Below are 20,923 nucleotides of genomic sequence, written 5' to 3'. Positions count from 1 at the left end.
AAGTCATTGAGAGGAGCCCCCTGGGAGACAACGTCGTCCTCGTCTTTTCCTCGGTACCCCTTTAGAAGCTGGGGTGATAGATCAAGCCACTCCGCTTCCGGTCCCGGGATTCAAATGCACGTACTCTGGGTGCGCGTCGCCGTCCCTCTTAACTTCGCGACATTAGTCTGCCATGCGTGGCTTGTCGGATTATATCAGTCTGTTAGCGTAACGTATAATGCATCCTCTTACGTGCAAATGCACTCTGACCGTAATTTTTCCCCTCCCCCCTCCAGTCCTCTGCCTTCTGGAAAATTAGCCAGGATGATGTATCGACGAGTTTCAGCAGAGAACGTGGATCAGCTGGATTTCAGCAGGATTTATATCAGCTTCTGAAAATTCTGATAATGTATAAAGAATGGTTTAACAGGTTTCACGAGCAACTTGTTCACAATGCCGCGCAAGATTGATTTGCTCGTCGGGTAATGCGCGTTTCTCGTTAATCCCTGGCATCGTACATCATGCTGCTCGTAAATAGCCTCATGCATCAGCGTATCACTGAAAGTTCTTTAAAATTGATTGTCCCGGCACACATTTGCCAATTCCCAGCGGGCCACAACTCTCGACGTGGCTCTATTCTCGAGTATAGTTTTCGCGAGTATTAGTGGATACAATGTTGCCAGTGGAGACGTGTTAAACTTTGCATTGCCTCGGGAGTTCTCGTTTCTCCTCTGCTATAGGATAGATGAATGCGTCATTACCGTCATTACGGAAAATTGCTTCATAATTTGGCTGTGGATTCTATTAATGTTATGTGTAATGAGTGAGCGCTGCAGCATTCCTCTAGCAGGGGATTATAATTATTCGGTACTAATGTGGCTTTAAATCCGTGACGAAGATATCTTAGGAGGTAACGACAGAAAGTATGTATCGATAAATATTTTAATACTGCTAACGATTATATTATATTTGACAGGAAATCAATAAAGGTACTCGGGTCTATTCAAAGTCGCCTAAAGTTATCTCTGCATCGACTTACAAGTCCCAAGAACGTCATTACCAGGTTCGATACATCTAATGCTCCTTATATCGAGGTTCGCGCAACCCATAATCTCCCGTAACAAGTCCACGGGGTCCAATATTATCTATCCCGTGTCTCGTAGGGTCCCTGGGTCGTCAGATCTGAATCCCAGAGGCACAAAGTTGCTGGTATCAAGCATCACAGGTTCTGGGTCACTCGTATCGAGTTCCATGAATCTCTGATTGCCCGTATCGAGGCCTACGGATCCAAAATCGTGGATATTTTGTTTCACGAGCTCCTCGTTACGTCCCACGAATTCTTTGCCGTTCGTATCGCCTCTCAGGCAATCGATTACCGTTATGTGCACGCTGCGCAACTTGTTGCAGCGATATAAACGAGTCTCGGGCAGTTTTCAATTGCGATAATTCAGATGTCCGTTCTTAAGGAACGTGTCCAACTATTCTCGTTAAAAGTTGAAGAAGGGAGCAGCACTTTGAATGACGCTGTTTTCGTTCTAGCTTCGATCCTGTTCGATGGCACGCGCTCGCGCAGCATCGACCTCATGCGATGCATCCTGAAAGGTAGACCAGAAAGTGTGCCCCGCCTGTGTGTCCACGCGTGCAAATTTTGTTGTTACGGATGTTGAAACGGTGCCAGTGCTTTACGCCTGCTTTCCCAGCTGCGCCCCACTCGCTATAAGCTGCTCCAGCTTTGGACAGCTTCCAGGTGGTTCCTCGCGCCTGGCGCGAATTTCAACGTGGATTTTAGCCCCTGCTTCTAGCTCTAGAAGTGCTCCTTGAAACAACGAACACGTGCCAGTGCCTCGCTTCGCGTCGTGTTCGATTAACGAGCCTTCACAGCCACCCGTTCTGTGTACGCTCGAATTTGGCGCAAGCATGCCTCTCCCCGTCTGACGAATTGTTCCGCCTTCCACCAAATCCGAGCGTTCAGCCGATTTAATCGTACGAATCGCGTCTACTGTGTGATTCTCAGGTTTATTTAAAAGCCTCGGCCCCACCTGGCCAACGTGAATAACGAAACAGCCCCGCGGCTGAAATATTAATTGGAATAATTCTTCGATACCATTGTCGAGCAATTATTCATGCAGTCTACCTACAACTGTGTGCATCTATTTCCGCTACATTTATTGGTCTTTGGTTCCGAGTGACGCGCAAATAATCAATAATCCAAGCTTGCTGCTCGAAAGTCGCTTTCGCTTAAACTTTTCAAAAGCTATCGCTAACATCTCGGAGGGATGAATCACCCTCTAACGATTCTGTATGAAAGTTTGCTTCAAGGTACACGTCGCGATTACGCGGCTGGCGCAGAAGCTCGGCGGGCAGCACTCCAGCGTTGAGAGATAATCTGAAATGCATGTTCCGCTGATTGTTGTTGCAGTTACGAAGCTGAGGGAGCACTGGGACGAGACGAACTCGAAAGTGATGCAAAGGAAGACGCAGTTGGACGCGATGCTCGGCGACAGCCAGCGATACGAGGCCAAGAGGAACGAGGTGGAAGTCTGGCTGGCGCGAATGGAAACCCGGCTGGAGAAAATGCGAGCCGTCGGGCACACCGCTGACGTTCTCGAGACGCAGCTCCGCGAACAAAAGGTACGTTGGAATTTTTTACCCACCTCCACAACTCTTTTCCCCCCATCTTCTGCATTAACCCGCGCGCGTTAACCGAGCTTGCAATCGGCCAAGAGTCGTCGTTTTTCTATCTAGTCCATGTCTCGCCGCGCGGCCCACTATTCTACGAAATGTGTCTGCAAGTCAGATTCCACTTTGTGCCTTGCGCCTTCAATCAGGGGAATCCACGGAAAGAATCGCCGTCCTGATAGGATTTGTCAGAAGCTGATAATGAATTCGTTATACTTTCACGCTCGCAACGCTCTGACAATACACTTCCCGAAATATCCCCTGGACAAATATTCCGCGGAGCCGCTGCAATTGTATTCTCGATCGTTTAACTACACCCTGCCCCACTCGCGTTTCGCTCCTTTACAACCGTTTATATTCAGTTTCGTCTGTTCTCCGAATAGCACGACAATCGCGGGATCTAATTTTAACTAGGCAATTACGGGGAACGACAGAATCAAGGTCCTAGGTGTAATTGAATTGAGACCTCTCTGTGCCATTATGCCCGGTAAGAATAAATACGAGCCGGAGCTGTGCAGGCGGGCTACACAGGAGTTCGTTACAGCCTTGACTACGATTAAAGAGAACGAACGAACGAACGAACGGTTCGGTATTCATCGGCCGACTAGTAACCTCTTTTTTAGCTACTGAGCTTTGTGCGCGAGAATAACGTGGCCCGGAGGAAAAAATTGCTCGCTGAAAGGGGCGGACGAGGGACGGCGAAAGTCCCAATCAACGGGATCGCGGTTGTGGTGGATGACGCGGGTGGAGCTCTGTTTACATTCAAAAGAGTCGAATGAGATATTCATGGAATAATTTATTTCTACGAAAGGCCACTGTATCTTCGGGATACCCAGGCATCGTGCCCGGTCGTTAACGTTTGCCTCGATTCTCACGGTTATCCTCGAATGTTGTCTTTGCCCCGTCTAGTCGTGGCGAAGCCATCAAGCCGGGTACTTGATGCGACATTCATCGAATCGGGGCAGCTTGTTATTTAAATCAGTCTCGATGTTCAATCGAGAACGAGCGGCGGGTGGAAGTTTAAGTAGAGGTGATTCGCTCGACGTGTACCTACTCGGCGGGTGCAATTTTATTCGAGCTTTAATCCAGATGATTATAAGTTTTATCGACGCGAATCGGTCGCCGTGGCGGTCAAATAAAAGTTTGCACCGTGCCGGAAAACTTGGTGCCTCGTCCCCTGGCGGAAGATTTAACTTCTGTTGAGTTATCGTGGCACGAGCGCGACTTCTAACTCGATACGAAGTCGAACTTAGATAAGTTCTCCCCCCTCGGCGACGTTGACCTTCCCTCTTCGTTTCATTTCGTACCGTTCGTTCTTGCAGTCGTTCCACGCGGACCTGCACAAGTACAAGCACCAGATCGAGATGTTCAATCAGCTCACGCAGGAGCTGATAGCTGTCTACCAGCAGGACGACACCACTCGCGTGAAAAAGATGACGGAGACGATCAATCAGAGATACAACAATCTGAACACCAGGTACGTTGTGCGCTTTATCAATCGCCACTTCCTGTCACCTATCAAATGAATACCTTGCGAACTAATGGAGAGATGTAGAAATTGAAGTGGATTCGTCTAGCGATGGATGGATATTTTGCAAACAGATTTATTTGTATCGTTTTACACAATTTGTTTCTTATTCAAATCTGTTGTGTCTGCAATGTGCTTGCATTGCATCGAGATATATTCGGGGGGAGATTTTGCTGAATGCAGTTTCGGTTGTTCAGCTGGAACAGACAGCTCGCATTTGCTAACGTTACATCTATTAAATCCTTTTCAGTATCATCAATCGAGGAAAACTGCTGCACTCCGCGATGAACTCCCTCCACAACTTCGACCGGTCCCTGGACAAGTTCTTGGCTTGGTTGAGCGAAGCTGAGTCCTCGATGGAGGGATTGGAAGCGGAGGCTGATCGACTGGGTGGACGACGGGACCAGGGTGCCCTCAGACGACCGCAACATCAGCTCAAGGTAAGTTTCATTTTTCTCGATACCAATTTACGAATCTATTCTTCGTGTCGTCCTGCACTTCGATAGGTTCTTCTCCCTTTCACTGTTCAAACTAGATGTCCTCCAGGCAGTACGGTATTCGAGGACGACTCTAATAGGTACCTTAGTTGAAAATTATTTCGAGCTATGCCAGTCTAGAATATTTTTAAAAAATACCTTCGAAGCAAATGAAATTTCTTGTCACTTCTCGCGGATAAATGTTCCCATCTATTGAACCGAGTAACAACTCCAAGTCGCGAGGTAAAAATTTCCTTTAAAGCCTGAGAGATCGTTAATGGCTTTCGTTGAAATTAAACTCGGCGAATTCTTTGATACCCAAAAAAGAAACAAGCGGGAACCAGAGCTTCATCTTTGTTTCATCGTCGAATCCCGAAATTCTTCGAGGCTCGATAGATCATAGGTAAGCAAACGTGCCACGTGTTTTATGGGTCGTAAGATTAGGAGATCATTCCGAGATCAACACGTTTCGAATGTAAACGTGACAAACGCGAATTCGTGAGGAATGAGGTCGCAGGAGCCCTCGAGACGTTATAACGGTGGCCAGGACGGGAAACCAGATCTGTATGGGGTCACGCGTTGACTGGAGAAGGTTTTACGGCTTCGATTGATTGCCATAAAAGTGTGCCGATGGTAGCAGTCGACGTATCGGCGTATCCATTAAAAGGAAGATGTTCGATATCGGGTATCGATGCGATGCGGTGGCGGTCCATCAGCTTCTCTGCAACGCTCGCCTGCTTTTGCATCATATCCCGTGGGAAACTGAAACCTTGCATAAGATGAAGATTACACGCTCCTCCTCTCCTCCCCTTATCGGGGAACGAGTGCTGGAATTTTCATCCAGCTTCGCGAGAATCATTCCTCCTAAATAAGTCACCTTAAGTTTCCTTGATAAATTCCAGAACATACAGACGCTTTAAAAGAATTAAAAAAAATCATCTCTTTCTCCCATAAATGCAATACTTCTTGTATTATACTAAGAAACAATAACCAACACTCTACTTACCTCGTGATCTCACAATTTTCCACGCACCATTGAATTTTATATCCAAGCTTCTCGATCGCTCGATAAGAGTCTCCACCGCAAGACCGTACAGTAATTTGCAATGTTAAGTCGCAGAAATATGCTGGTTCACGGATGCAAACGAACCCCCCCCCCCCCCCGTAAGCACGGCGGTCTTGCATCGCTCGCTCGAGTCCCTTCGCGTATCAATAATTACACGGACAGTTAAATGACGAGGGGAGAATGCCGCGGCATTGTTTAAATAATCAAGCTCGAACCGCGAGCGCGACGATGATGAGAAAGTTAAACGTTTCGCCGTAACGAATTCATGACAATGATCAGAACGGAATCCAGCCGCGGGTTTTGTTTACAATGCCGTGTAACCGATGGACCGCCCGACGCGGCCAAATTGATATTACCGTGTACCGACGGCCTATTGCGCCTGTTACGATGAAATTAATCCACGGTCCACGCGCTCGCGTAACGAACATACGGCACCGCGATTCCGGGAAATTAGCTTATAATATTGTTTGTCGGGTTATATATTAACGTGTAACCGGCTGGGTGGCCGCTACACCTTCCTCTGTTTTATTCTCCGCCGCTGCCACCCCCTCTGGGTCGATTGTCGGTCAGTTGCCTAGGGGTGGATCCAATTTCGGCGCACAGGGGGGATGAATCGCACGCTATGCAGCCTCGCGTTTGTGTATTTTCTATGGAATCGGGGCAAAATTTTACGCAAGTTTTCAATTAGGTACGTGTGCCTATTCAGGGATGATTGATTTTCATCCATAAATAGAATCGTGTAGCAATGTACTCTGGGTTGTATTGTATAAAAATTCTACACGCATGGATCTTAAATCACGGATGTTATTTTTAAGAAGAATCCATAGAATTCTTTTTTAATCGCGCTAAATATATTGCCGTTAAATTTAGACGACGATCTTGAGATATCGCTGTACATACTCGGTTCTTGATTCGTACGAGCCTCCTCTTTATTCAACTTTTTATATTTAACCTTTCGTCCCTATTACGATTTTATTTGGTATTCTGAATTGTTTTCAGTTAAGAATACGACTTTCCTTTAAAAAGTACTAAAAAGCGATGTAATAGTTCTCTTTAAAAAAGAAAATAGACTACTATTATAAATAAATATCGTTTTATTCACTTGCATTGGTGGCACCACCTTTCGCACAATAGTTCCACTTTGGAATGTGTTTTACCAATGAACTTTTACGCGCGGTTTACACTTTCCTGTGTAAGAATACGACTTTCCTCGGGAGGCGAGGATTTTTCATAAAGCGTAGAAGCCACAGCCAGAGGATTAGAAAAGTGTTGAAAACCGATAGGTCGCTCTGAGGCAGAAAAGAAAAAATTCACAACTATTGTCCTTTTTACAACAGCGCGGGTAACGAATGGTTAACATACGCGCAGAGTTGAATCCGTTTATAGATCGAAATGGGTCGCCCGTGTGTACAGTCGCGGCGCGATTACTCCCGTAAATTCGGCCGTCGTGCAGGATTTCGCGCTAGTTACGTTTTCGACGACGGAAGCGCGCGAGAATATCATTTCCGTGCATCTCATTAGCGAGGAGACGGTGACATTGATTGCTCGATAAACAGTCACCGTGCCGATTGGGAGCGGCGCTCGACAAATCTCGAGGATCAGGGACGAAAGGAAGATCGTGACGACGAGGCCATTATTGAAAATCAATGTTATTCACCGTGTAACTTGATTATATCCGCGTTCTGCAGTACGCGATAACAATTAGCGCGTTCTATTTCAATTACAGTCTCCGTTTGCGTAACCGACGATGCTGGACAGTTCCAGCCCGGATCGTTTTGTGCGCAATCACATCCAACGTATATTTGACGTTTCAGTAGAGCCGAATGAGCTTTAATGCTGCTCTTTATTCGCTAAATTGCTTGTTCCACTTTTTCGCGTTACTTTTTGCTCGTGCTTTTAACGCATCGATTTATCGACTTTATTTAATCGGAACGTAATGTCCTTAAGTAACGTGCTATTGCTGTTAAATTCGTACTATGTCGTCACTGTGTATCCCACTTCACTTCGATGGTCTTTAATTATTGGAACGTGTGTCCTCCAGCTCGGGTACGAGTTACTCCTTTACTCGACACAAGATAGGTAGTCGGAGAGTTTCTCCATATTTTTGCCAGTCGAGAGTTGCACACCGAACGAATGGTAGGTTCCAGCCAACGAGACAGGCTGGGTCTGCTAACTTCGTTCGCGTAGCGCGAAATGTTGCGGTCGCAACTGCGCCACGGTTACCGCTGCAACGTCGATTGCAAAAGGAATTAATTCCAAACGCTATTCTGAGGGCTTTCGGGTATATACGTGCATCTAGGTGCAGCGTTGCGGTGGATCTAGATCGGGAACTACCGCGATGCATCCGTGCTCTGCGTTGATCAGACCAGAATTAATTGCCCTTCGCCATTCGGTATCCCTGCGGCACGGTTCTCTATTTGGTGGAACATCATGACCGGCACATGTCTTCCTGATATTTAGAAAATTATCCGTATCCGAACTGCGCATTCGATGCAATACACACTCGCGGGTCGCGCACACAAGTGAAACAAGGGTGCGGAGTTGAAATTACATTCTGATGACTAATGCCACCTGGACAGCTGCCACCACTCATTAGACTTCGAGTGAAGGCTACGTTATCGATTAGTATTCGTTGGAACGAAGTGACCGAAGCACGGTAGCAAATATTTCTTTTCACGTTACGTACTTCTTGCTTCTACTAGGTAAAAATGTCGAATAATTTTCTTCTCTTTAGAGAGAAGGAGAACGATGGCCAGGTACTAGCCCCGATGCAAACACGTTTACGACTGAACTATCCAACTATCAGGTATTCTTGAATGCAACTGTGGCCACGGTAATGCTTGTAACAAGGCGTTTCTACACGCGGTTCACGCTCGCCACCGCGATTCTGCTAATGACTTATCGACCTCCCCCGTTCGGAACGTAACTCATGCATACGTACCGTCTTCGTCTTTCCTCGGTGCATTCGAAGGAAGGTTCCCTAATACCTTCGTCCACCGTGGAACTTGATGTTAGTGTGCATGAATTGCGATTTGTCGGGCTCAAGTTATGGCCCGCCGATATTGGATCGCTGGTCGAATTACTTGAAATCGAAATAGGACGAACGGCCGCTTGATATATTCCTCCTGGAACGTAAATAAGTACGCCTGGGGAAATTGCATTCATGATTCTTTTACGATATTAATATTTATGGTCGGATGAACTTGCAAACTCATGGAACTGAATTCAGATATTCAGCGGGATATTCACAAAAGGTGCGCTTTGGTTTGTTTAACCTCAGATTTTGAAGAATCTTGTCACTTCGGAGCGAGCTTAATATAATATATAATATATGCGGGTCGTGTTCTTTCTTCGGGAACAAACAGCGACACTACTCCCGCCCTATTGAATCGAAATTTTGTTGACACCGCGAGACACATGAAGCTCCCATGGCACCCGTATGGATGTGGACACAACTGGGTCACGAATTTCCCGGAGCAAGCATGCCCACCTTCGTTTCAGGCTTCCCGTCTCTGGTATACCGTGAACCGGAGTTCGACGCCTTCGCGAACCGTTTACACGGAAAGTAGAGTTCATCGATCGGTGAGCAGGGAGTCGCTTACGTGACCTGAACTTTCGTTTCGCGTCAGCCTGGACGAAGAGGTCGGTCCCTTTCTCATATTCATGGTAAACATACCGTGCCCTGTGCTTCGTTAAATCAAGCCTAGCGTGGCTAACCCGCTTTAACGCAATTTCACTTGGTTTTTTCGACGAGCCACGCGAACAACCCCTCTTTTTCGTTACATAGCATCCCCCATCGTTGTTAGTCACAAATGGGATGTGCAAAATTGCTGTTCGCCGAGGGTAACGAATTTTCCCTGCCGCGACCACGCAACCAGACTTTTCATTCGATCAATTCGTCCCCGTTGGTGGACACCGTAGAGTATTATACTTATCCCAAGACCATTCTTACCGACCTCGAAATTACTCGAACGAAACTTAATAAATAAGTCGAACGCCTGAAATTGTTCTTGAGAACCGTGTCCATGAAAATCTTCTATTTCCACGGCGAAGCGTGTGGCGCCATTATTGGCGAAAGTTGCTGGACTTTTCGGGGGGTGGCGCGAAGGTCGCGGAAAGGCGAAAGAATCGGCAAACCGAGTTAGCCACTTTCCCTTTCTCGGCTCTCTAAACGCAGCCGAACGGGATCGATAAAATGCCTTCTCCGCGCGGCTGAGCGCGCCGAGACGATAATATTCCACTCGTAATAGCCGTTATTCCATTACACCGCGGGTACTTCACGTGCCCAATGGGAGGTTGGGTCGCGCGGGCGGCGAGTTTCGCTTGGCGCGGCCAAAAAGACATCGCATAACGGAAATTTATAGGGGAGGCGGTGTGCGCGTACACCCACGAAACGCGCCACTAAATCACGACGCAGAATTTTTTTCCCTCTCGCGGGTCGGGGATTATTGTATATCTGGAAACCCCCTGGAAGCCTCCCAGTAGAAGACCAGTTCTTCCTTCTCTCCTCGTTTCGTAGGTATAATCGTCCGACGTTCCCATACTACTCCCTTTACGATCCATTTTCTCCTCCCTCGCTGTTCCAAATGCTAAACCATGCCGAGTTCCCGACGAAAACGCATCGAGGATGCGTCCACCCCTGGAGATGCAACGAGCTAACCCGCGTTTCCGTTGCCGGTCAAGCAGAAGCGTTTTCAGCACGTTTAGTCAGCTTCACGGGTCGCCGCAGTGAATTAATGTTTCGAATCCGCCGTTTGATCGTCGCACGTGCCCCGTGTAATCGCTGAGCGGATAATGACCGCTTATAGGGGGTTGTTCACTGGCTCTGTAGCCTTTTTTCTCTCCCTTCACGGTCCGCCGCGCTAAGCAGCTTCGCTCCTCCACGCGAGGATTCCCCGTGGTGCGCGCAAACAGGCCTGTTCCTCGTTTGCTTTTCGCGTAACGTTCGGCTGACGTCCACTCGAATCTTCTTCCTCGTTACGCGGACCACGCGACCGAAAATAAAACACGGAAGTCGTAACGGTTGTAAAAAAGGGGGATGTAAAGGGCACGCTGGCGGCTCGTGGCAAGTTTCTCCATTAAGGGGGTGAAATTCGTGAGGTGGCATTCGCGTTCGACAACCGGCACGTTACCACCCACCCCTTTAGGGTCGAACAATGAATGGAACGCGCGGGATCGATGCTTCCTCTGTATCGCGGTGATTACTTTCTGTTTCTCATTCTTGGTGCTCGTCTTTGAATTTGATCGATCCTGAATGTGTAACGTATCGGGAGGTTTGTGCTTCAGCAACGTTCATTGTTTTGTAACGTCGTTGCAGTGAATTCTGTTTCCTTCGCTACCCTTAAAGAAACGAAATATTTAAAGCGCATCTGTTACATATGTTGTGGTTGATGTTTCTTTCATTTTGTTTTCATAAAAAATGGTGCAATCTTCGTCTCGTACTATCCTGGTCTTTGTGTGGTCTTTCCAAGCCCTCGAATTTAGATGGTACATATATTTCAACGAGGAAGGGGTTGTTCGCGATCGAAACGGTACGCGCATGCGCTTTTTGCTCGCTTAGAGGGCAGTAGTCTACGATATTCGGGGAATTTGGAGGTCGGTAATGTAGAAGGGATGATACCCCCTCGTGAGAGGGTAGTAGTTTTCACGAGCGCTAGTTCTCTTTTACCGACAACGGGGGCGGAATGTTATCAACTGGTTTCTCGATGGAGGATGGTTATTCTTGCACAACGTGCCGCTCCACGACTGTGGTACTTCTGGTTGGAACTTTAACCGTCGTCGATACTTGAGGAACCGGGAACTGCAACTGCCGCTTCGTAGCGCACAATGATGACTTACCTTGTGCTAGTATCAGTGCTAGTTACCTTGTGTCAGTAATTCGTGTTCGCAATCTTTTCTCATTGTCTTCTTTTAAAGTTTAATACTCGAAGAATGTATATTATGTATATTACTTGTTTTACGTTCAAATTAAAAAAAAAACTACCCCTGTGGTATGTTGATGTTTAGGTGAATTGTACTGTGTTTCTTTTCAAAACGTGAAATTCCAATGATTTACTGTCGTTTAAAAGTTTCTATATTTAGTAGCAACTAAATTTAAGTATATTTTCATTTAGAATTGGGGTGCTTTATTGGATGCTTTACAAGAATTCGCGAAAACGGTCGGCGATTTATGGATATTCGAGATATGGTATCGATGGTCTCAATATTGTCCCCTCCGTTGCACTGTGTCATCTTCATTGTTTCGAAAAAACCAATCTAGTAATAATTCCGGAATTCGCGTCGCGCGATAACTTTCCCTGTCAACGATAAATCCTCAATTGGGAGAACAGCTTTTCCGCTTGTACCATTCACGAGAGTGCAATAAATAACGGTTTATTGTTCAATTTGTTTAAAAAGAAGGATTAAACTCATTACAACGTGCCAGGGGGTTCGTTGAACCGAGCTGTTTTTAATATTTGCCATTATTATTTAGAACATTCTCTTTACATTCCATTCCTTTGGCGAGCAATTATTAAAACGCACGTCGTAATTTCCTTTTGAAAATTGTTGCCATCCACAGAAGTCCTTCTGCTATCATTCAATACTCCAACTTTTTATCCACTGTTTCATAAACAGCAATTTTCGAGTAGGTAACTATATTTGAACAACGATGTACAACATGCCAGCAAGTTTTACCCGCATTCTTTAAACTCAATTTCCCCAGTTTTTCTCGATTAAAATTTCTATAAAAGCACTTTGCCCTTCGTTACATCGTTTACTAAGTATTCCATCACCTGTATCCCTTTATCACGCGATTTAGAGGCTACCAGCATACCAAAGTTATTGCAAAAGTAGTGTGCTACTTACTACAGGTGTAATTAAGCTGTTCCTTATCAACCATAACTTTGAAACTAATTATATTGATTGTATAAAGGGAAGGACGTTAATATGAATATTAAAATGTGCTCGTAAAATTAACGGTGTAACAGTTCCTTTGTGAGCGATACAATACAATTTTCAAACTTTTTCGCTGCAATTTTGCTGCTGAACAGTAAGGAGGCAAAACGGTCGTGGATAAATGATTGTGTGCGAACGAATTCGTCACTCGAGCTTCTACCTGACCACAGGAATTATGCCAGGGAAAATTAGTTTTGTTGAATCTACTAAGTAAGCGGTCGCGGCTTCTAAAAGCAACGTTTATTTGCTCTAATTACTTACGCAATTACATCGCGTTGGAGGCGCTTTGAATCTCAATACTTTGCAGCGTGGTAAATTACATCAGCAATTAGACACTCGTTTGTAGACCGACCTTTTACTGAATTTAATGAATTTCTCGTCCCATTCAGTTTTTACTCGCTAAAGAAGTCATAAATCAAGTATCCCGGAAAATTGGTGCATTTAACACCGTATAAATTACATTTGAACAGCCGGAGCTACCGTGGATCTCTTCCACGTTCCAGCGACGAGGTATCAGGTCCCAGAACTTTATCGAGAAATGTAAGCAGTAGATTCGCCTTCACTGAGAATTCTACTTTATTCGGGCAAGTTGCCAGTACATTCAATGCCAATGATAAAACGTGCTGTATCTAGAATGAACCTGCCGAGAGGTCAGCGAAGATTAGCGTGGAATCTACGACACCCAAGCGCTCGAACCAACTTCCCCAGAAATTCTATTATTCCTCAACAAAGCACCATCGTTTGCAACTTTTGTCGCTATCAAATTGTCGTACGACCGTTGCTTCGTTCTCGAAATTTTCATCCGACTGTTTCTCAGGGCTCATCCGGTGCGAGTAGCCGGCTAAGTGAGAATCGTTTGGCGCTGCACGATAGGAGAAGGTATTGTTTAGGATTAACCAAACAATCGCTGTGCAATAATTTACACAGTCGCCGAGTTCCTGTTCCTCCGTTCGATCCTGTCGGTGACTTAACAAATCCAATAGTTGGTAGTTCTACTCTCGACCCAGAAAGGGTTGGGGGGCGGCGGGGATATCTGAGATAACGTTGCAAGCAGATGTCGCCGCTTGCAGCTTCGACGGGGGCGACTTCGTGCTACAACCTATGCTCGGGTGTGCACACACTGGGTGAGTCGAACTTATCGCTTAACCACCGTTAGCCACCTGTATTTTCGCAATTTTCTCATAATGGTCATTGGGGCAAAGTGCAGTTTCAGAAACCGCGATTGCTGTGGTTGAATTAAAAATATGTAGTAAAGGGAATGAACTTCCCTCCACTTGCATTCCATAGTCCCTTTTTACTCCAATATCGTACTTTCTCTCTCTCCCTCTCTCTCTGTTAATTAGAAGGGAACGTTTACTCTTATCTGTTACTCTTAGTCCATCACACATCCGCGTTTTAAGAATACCAGAGGAGGGTAGGGATATTTTGATTTTCCTTAGCAACTCACCCTATATATTTTCGTTGAACACGGGACAATGCTTCCGGTGCATTCTGGGCGATATCAGCCCGTATGTTGGTGGCAGGAGGTCTTTGTACGGTCGTTCAAAAACGGGGACAAAGCAGCCCTTGCTAAACTGTCGGATAACTGTTCGAGAAACTGTGAAAAAGAAAGCTTAATTACCACAGCCAGGAACACAAAAGACGCGCGCTGATTGTTCGGCTGTACTTTTCCGCGCACATTGCCAGCGGAACGAGGGGAAATTTATTCAGAGCACCGAAACAGAGAAGATATAATACAATTTCCTGGAGTTTTACGTCAACTCGAAGTCCATAACTTATCGGGACACTTGAAAATTCATACACAGTCCCGTGCAGCATCACTCATCCCGTCGGACAGCTTAATCTCTCTAAAATACCTAGCCACCATTCGAAGAAAATATTCCAACAATAAAAACACTTGCCGGGTTGGTGGGGTGGTACCCGGCGAAAACGTGAATTTCACGGAAAAGAACATTTTTCCCCACCCGCTCGTATTATGCTCAGTTGGCGCATAACCGTCAAATGAAATTGGACCACAAAGGGACAGGCCATGGACGCGGGGAAACAGGTCAGTCGCGTTCTTTGAAACGTCGACATTTTGAATTCCCCCGACGACTCCCGCGGCTGGGGCCCCCGAAGATAAGGAATTCACAGGAAAAATCGCGGAGGTTCGCCTGAATATGGACGTTGACGTGTCCCGGGGGGTCATCGCGGCCGCGTTACTTCTGCGACCGGAGACGCTTTTTCACTCGTTTTACGTTCATCCGGAGGCTGAATATAGATTGACCGACGTGATCCTCGCGGGCGCGTAAATATTGCTTTCGGCCGTATTACGTATTCCGCGTTCCGTGCTTCCCTTATTCTTCGCCCCCGTTTGTTATTCAACGGGAAGAGCGTCGCCAAGAGCCGTTGGGCCCGTTCTGTACAGCGGGAAATATTAGCGCACGGAGGGCTGACTCGAAGCGGGAGAGGCACGGAATTACTGGGGAACGAATGGTTGAAACTTCGGGTCGCACTTTCGAAACTCTTACAATTTACGTGGGCCACCTGGCTACGTGTTATTGCTTACGATCGTCCTTATGGGGGTAGACGAGGCACGCGACCTCGCCGATTTGGCAGGTCGGTATTGCAGCAGTTTTCTTCTGCACAGAAATGGTAATACCGATATATACGCGGCTGCCTGGTGAACTCGCTAGAGGGAGTTGTTTGCCATTTCCATATTCTATTCCGAATGTGGAAAGAGATTCTCAGCTGTTGCGTTGTACTTGAAAAAAGAACGAAAATAGATGAGAGGATTTCCCAAGAAAATGAAGTTTGTTAGGTTAGGTTAGACATTTTTTTACTAGCAAAATACTGAAGCAGACCGTGATAGTTATATACTTATTATAAGTTAATTAAATATCCTACGCAGAAAGCAGTTATTGAACAAACATTACATATAAAATTGTGTTGGTGCAATTGCTTGTGTGACAGCTTTTCATTTGCCCCGATATGCACACACCGGTGCTATTGCGATGTTGTCATCCGTCGTTATATGTAATTATGTACTTTATTGTGTACTCGTACATGCTCCTCCTGTTTTTATGTACGGAGGCTCTTCCCGGTGTGGAGATTCTACTTTTTTCTTTAATTATTCTCTAATTTCTCTATCTATATTGTCAGAAACTGTTGAGCAACAGCTGAGAATCTCTTCCCACATTCAGAACAGAATATGGAAATAGCAAAGAGTTCCCTCTCGCTAGTTCACCAGGCAGCCGCGTATGTATGGGTATTACCATTTCGGTGCAAATAAAAGTTGCTGCAATACCGACCTTTAAATCACGGCTGACTTTATTACATAATTAGTTTAAAATTGTTAACTTTCCATTCGATTCGAGCGTACACGCTTCCCGCTGCGCTCCGGTTGCACGTGATTCCGGCTAAGAGCAGGAGATCGGAAGGAGAAAAGTTACCCCAAAGGGATGCTCTTAAAATACATTCTCGTATCGCGCTGTGGAACGGCCAGCAGCTACTAGGGGTTGCATACGGCGAAATTGTAGGAAACGAGCGAAGATAGGGGAAGAATATCCATCGAAGGCACGCGACCGATCAATTCGCTAGGGGCTGCTGAGTAGGGAAAGGAGTGAGTGCTGCGGGCGTTTGGCTAAACTCTTCGCTTTATTTAAATTCCACGTTGAAACGTTGCGCGCCGTTGCTACGAGGGCAAAGAGAATGCTTCGGGTAGATATCGGCGATGATGCTGCGGCAGATACGCTCGCTGCACCGTCGGACCTAGTCTCTTGCAGGGTTCTACCGAAGTAAGGAAGCGGTGGGGGGGGGGCGGGGGCGTGTATCGTCTCCTCGCGCATTCCACGCGTATTACCGTGCTCGCTTTTCTCCGCAGAGTGCGCTTGAAAAACTTCCTTCCACTGTTGAAAGCGCCCCGACACGCGCAACTGAATTACGCTGCTGGGTGTTATCGTCGATTTTCCATTGATTGCATCGTGCGCGTTCGAGGTATATTTCGAGCATAAAAAAACGGACTATGGCACGTGCGCTCTTTCCCCCCTTTTATATCACGCTTTTAATAGCGCCGAAAATAACTGCCGCGATGTGATTCGGTAATAACGGGGTAAAATTTGCCCTATTTGACCGAAGCTGACGTGATCCGCAGTCTCGATGAGCCTCAGGCTGCAGCATGCAATTTGGGGGGCAGGGTCGCGTGGGACAGTCGAACCTGGGATCGTGATTTGAATAAGGTCAGGGTTGTAAAGCGTACTCTGCTCGAAAAAAAGTGAAACGCGATTTGGATAAGGATTCTGATCCCGAGACGCATAGACGGGATCGTCGTCGGGGTCGTGGAATGATATTTGGAGCATACCGGACTGCTGAAACGGAACACTCCCAACTCCGTTTCTTCTGTATCGCGTCTGTATTCATCCCCGGCCAGGTCACAGTCCCTAGTTTTATTATTTTCCTCGGGCAGATCGGTTACCTCCGTGCAAGGAAACCAGCGCGACACGCGCGATCACAATTTGCCTCCGCCAACAACCCCGGAAGGAACCTTCCGCCTAAGTAGTGCCATTAAATTTCTCGAACCGAGTTCACAACACACTCTGCCAGCGAAAATCGCGAGTCGCGTGCCTGGCGGAGGCACGTTTCGGTCGTATATCTCGCGGCTCGATGACTTCATCGCGAAGTTCCCTACGTCAGTTTTAAAGAGCGAATCGAATCGCCCCCACCTCGCCGAACCAACGTTTCAATTTCCGCCGTCTTTTATGCGCGTCGGACTGGAATCGCTCTGCCATCGATCATGCCGCGCCGACACCGTCGGCGTGCCTTAAAGATTCTGCGTGCCGGTTCCGCGAGAAAGCAGTTGCAACCGATAAAGTTTCTTCCACGGAGAGCGTTTCCGAGCGACCACTGTTTTTAATATCCGTTCCAAGGACGATTATCGTTCTGTAACGTTCAGCCAGAGACCACGACTTGCTCCTCCGTCTCGAAGATTGACCGCGCGCTATGCAAATCGTCGATTCGAGTCTCCTCGGACACGAAGCAGTACGTCTCGAAGTTTGCGACGCCGGGCTCGCCCATGGGATACCATCGAGAACTTTCTTAGGAATGAGGGACACGGGCTGTACATCCAGCCGCTGCTGGGAAGAAATGTGAAGCTTTTCGCTTCGATATCGAAAGTGTCGTTGATGGGTATTGGTATACGGAGAATTTTTGAGCAGTAATCATTTGAAGAGTTGATCGGGATTCGTCGAATCAGATATATCTGCTTTGTTATGGATATAACAGAATTGTCCTCTTACAAGGAGAGTATTTTAGGTGTCCGCCTCCGATCATTTTGATTTTTGGATATGTTATAGAGGACCGAAAAATAAGAAATACGTGTTTTTTTATTTCTCCCCGTTTTCATATTTGGGGGGGGGGGTGAAAGCTGCGTTCAAAGTTAGGGTTGAAAAATCATTTTTGTGGAATACTCTCCTTGTTAGAGGGAAATTTGGTAAGAGTGTTGGTCATCAAGAATCTGGTTAGAGTGGGAAGGAGGTGGCCAAGCTGCCGCACAGTACCGGGAAGAATAAACTAAATTATTTCGACATGGAAGCTGCCATTTCTGGGCGTTCGTCATTGAACCGAATCTTCCGCCGGTATATTTCCGTGTCTCCCTTCTTTCTCCGTTTACCTGTAGACTTCGGCCTGTTCGATTCGTCCTTTACGCCCCTCTCTGGCTCGTTTCCTTCCTCGTTCCTGACGTAAAACGAACGGACTCCTCCGATATCGACAATCGTCTGCGATACGAAACTAATGGCGCCCAGAGATTCGTTATTCGCCTCGCTGCTTCCACGTCTTTGGAGTTTCTCTGATAGGGCGAGACCGCTTTCAATATTTTCTTTGAAACCCCCCTCCCTCCTCTTTGTCTACCCGTTCTTACGCTTAACTCCGACACGTTCGCCTCTCCCGTGCATTTCCTTTAATTCCGAATTCATCCCCAAACCCCTGTAAACTTTCTTCCTTTGCTCCGGCACCGCGTTAAAAGCGGTTTCCTTTTCACGGCTGTCCAATTTCTGCCGCCACGCGGGCGTTCCTTGGTAATCCAATTCACGATTGCGTCGAGTCTCGTTCCAGCGACAATTCTCGTGATTTTCAATTCATGTTTCGGGTTGATGTAACCCCAAACAAGCCGAAGCACGTGCAAGGGGATTTCCACATACTACCCCCACGTGCCCACCCCCGTTTGCCGCTTCCCAGCAAGGACGATCAATGGTTTACTGGCAGCCTTGATTCGCGAGCAGGAGCTTCCATCCGCAATTCCTGGCGGTGGGCAGCTCCTAAAAACCAGGGCCACCTGCCGGACAGACTAATTTATCTCCCGTGCGAGGTTTAAAGCCTTTCCGTCGTTTATCTTGCCGCCGACGACTGGAGGATCCACCACTCGCTTTTTCCCTCGTTTACCCAATATCTTTCTCCACCCCCTGCTCCCGGCCACCCTGCTTCCTCACTTCAACCCCCCTCGTTTTTCGTCTTGTTCCGTTCCGTCGAGCTTTAAATTGAAAAACACATGCTCGTCGCGGGATCTCATCTCACCCTCGCAGGCATACGTTACGTTTTAATTTCCCAGCTATCGACGTTTCGCTACGCCCCTCACCCCGCCGCGCTCGCCGGTCAGATATCGCCGAAGATATTTCACGTTTTTCCATGCATTTTTAATTTATGGAGGAAAATACGCGAGCCGCGCGATCAGCTTCGGGCGAGTTATTCCGGCGATGCCGCGTCGAATTGTCGCGTCATCTTCTATTTGTTCCACGAACGTCAGTGGAATCCGCTTTGGTAATCCAGTTTTTCACCACCGCCAAATACGCGGATAGAAACTTCTCGCCCGCTTTGCCAGCAGGACTTTGGTACGAACGCAGCCAAAAATCGCCGATTCCGATCGTGAAATAATATTATTCTGCACCTTGAATCATGAATGATAAGAAGACATAGGGAGGGTAAAGGTACCAGTTGTTGACCATGTATCGGTAGTTGACAACTTTTCAGAAAAACGTGAAAAATAAGGTTTTTAGAAGTGTAACTGTCTCTTTTCAACAGCGCGCCTTATTTTTCACGTTCAAATTTCCCATACTGTTTCCCAGATTCCACAATATTGTTAATAAGACCCGCACCAAGGAACGTTACAATTCTCTCGTTTCTCCAGTTTTCCCAATTATATCGTAATCGTTCAGGTGCGCGAATTTGCTCTCATCTTTCGAAATTCGGCCGACAGTGCGCGCCCCGTCCGTAAATACGAAGCGAACCGAACTGGACCTATTCAGCACGTATCGTTTTAATGACATGCACGTGACGGGACCGCGAGCGTTAATAATACCTAACGAACTTTCGTCTGGCTCCGGTTTTGATAACATCTCGACTGACCGGTACACGTTTCGCTGGGCTTCTCCGTTGAAAGAACGCGTCTGTAATTGATGCCGCGTGTTTGGCGACGCGGAGTCTCGGCAGAGTTCGAAAGAAACGTGGCCCAGAAGTTCGTCGTTCCGTGATCGAACGGGTCCGTATGCAAATAAAATGTGTACCGATTGCTCGTCCCGTCATTCGGCTGGGAACGTGGCTCGGTAATGCCACTGACATAGTTGCGCGTGTAGGTACAATGGGGGATCGATGTGGACGACGAGACTCGACAAAGGGCTGTTGCACGGTGGGGGGAAAAAAGGAATCGGAACAACGAATCAAGAGGTCAGATGAGCTGTCAAATCAGCGTTCCAGCGAACTGCCGCCAGCCGACAGTGGAACAATCGCGCGAATATCGATGAAAGGGGCCAGCTTTTGCGCTTGCACGCGATAACGCGGCATGCTCCTTTTTACGGGTCCTCTCGCTCTCTTGTTATTTCGGCTTTGCCCGGTGTGTCACGTGCGTGCGCGCCCGTCCACGCGAAATTTCACGAGTTTTTCGCTGTGTGCCTCTAACGGCGCCGAGCAAGCTCTTTCAATTTGTTTTCCAGCCGCGAAATCGAAGTTCTGTGCCTGGAAAACACGTTCTAGGCGATTTTCCGAAGTTCCAGGTGGCTGTGCTAGCTCGTGGCTGATTCTGGCGTTCTTTCAAAAGTGTTTTCGAAGAAGAAATAGTTGAAAAGATCGGAAATGGTGGGAATAATTTTACCAGGTAGTCTTTTCAATCGTTTTTATTTGTAACTTTTACTTGGAAGATTGTTGGCTTTTTTAGGTTACTTCTCCATCGACTTTTGATTATGAAAATCCCAAGGCGGCCGAAATGCCACGACATGAATCGGGGACAGTGTT

The 20,923-nt window shown here is 47.0% G+C and overlaps 1 protein-coding gene across 6 annotated transcripts in view; it reads left to right on the top strand.

Moving 5' to 3' along the window:
* Positions 1-20,923, top strand: part of LOC143368939 (dystrophin, isoforms A/C/F/G/H) — a 338,640-nt gene that overhangs the window by 113,654 nt on the left and 204,063 nt on the right. For all 6 annotated transcript variants that reach the window (XM_076812178.1, XM_076812183.1, XM_076812184.1 and 3 more), the window contains 3 exons: positions 2,399-2,610; positions 3,981-4,135; positions 4,437-4,626. In XM_076812178.1, coding sequence (XP_076668293.1) covers positions 2,399-2,610; positions 3,981-4,135; positions 4,437-4,626 — 557 coding nt within the window. The remainder of the gene's footprint in view (positions 1-2,398; positions 2,611-3,980; positions 4,136-4,436; positions 4,627-20,923) is intronic.

Source organism: Andrena cerasifolii, chromosome 5 (genome assembly GCF_050908995.1).
Source record: "Andrena cerasifolii isolate SP2316 chromosome 5, iyAndCera1_principal, whole genome shotgun sequence".
NCBI classification, from domain to species: domain Eukaryota; kingdom Metazoa; phylum Arthropoda; class Insecta; order Hymenoptera; family Andrenidae; genus Andrena; species Andrena cerasifolii.
The sequence above is the reverse complement of the archived record's forward strand: the minus strand, read 5'-3'. Positions and strand labels throughout refer to the sequence as shown.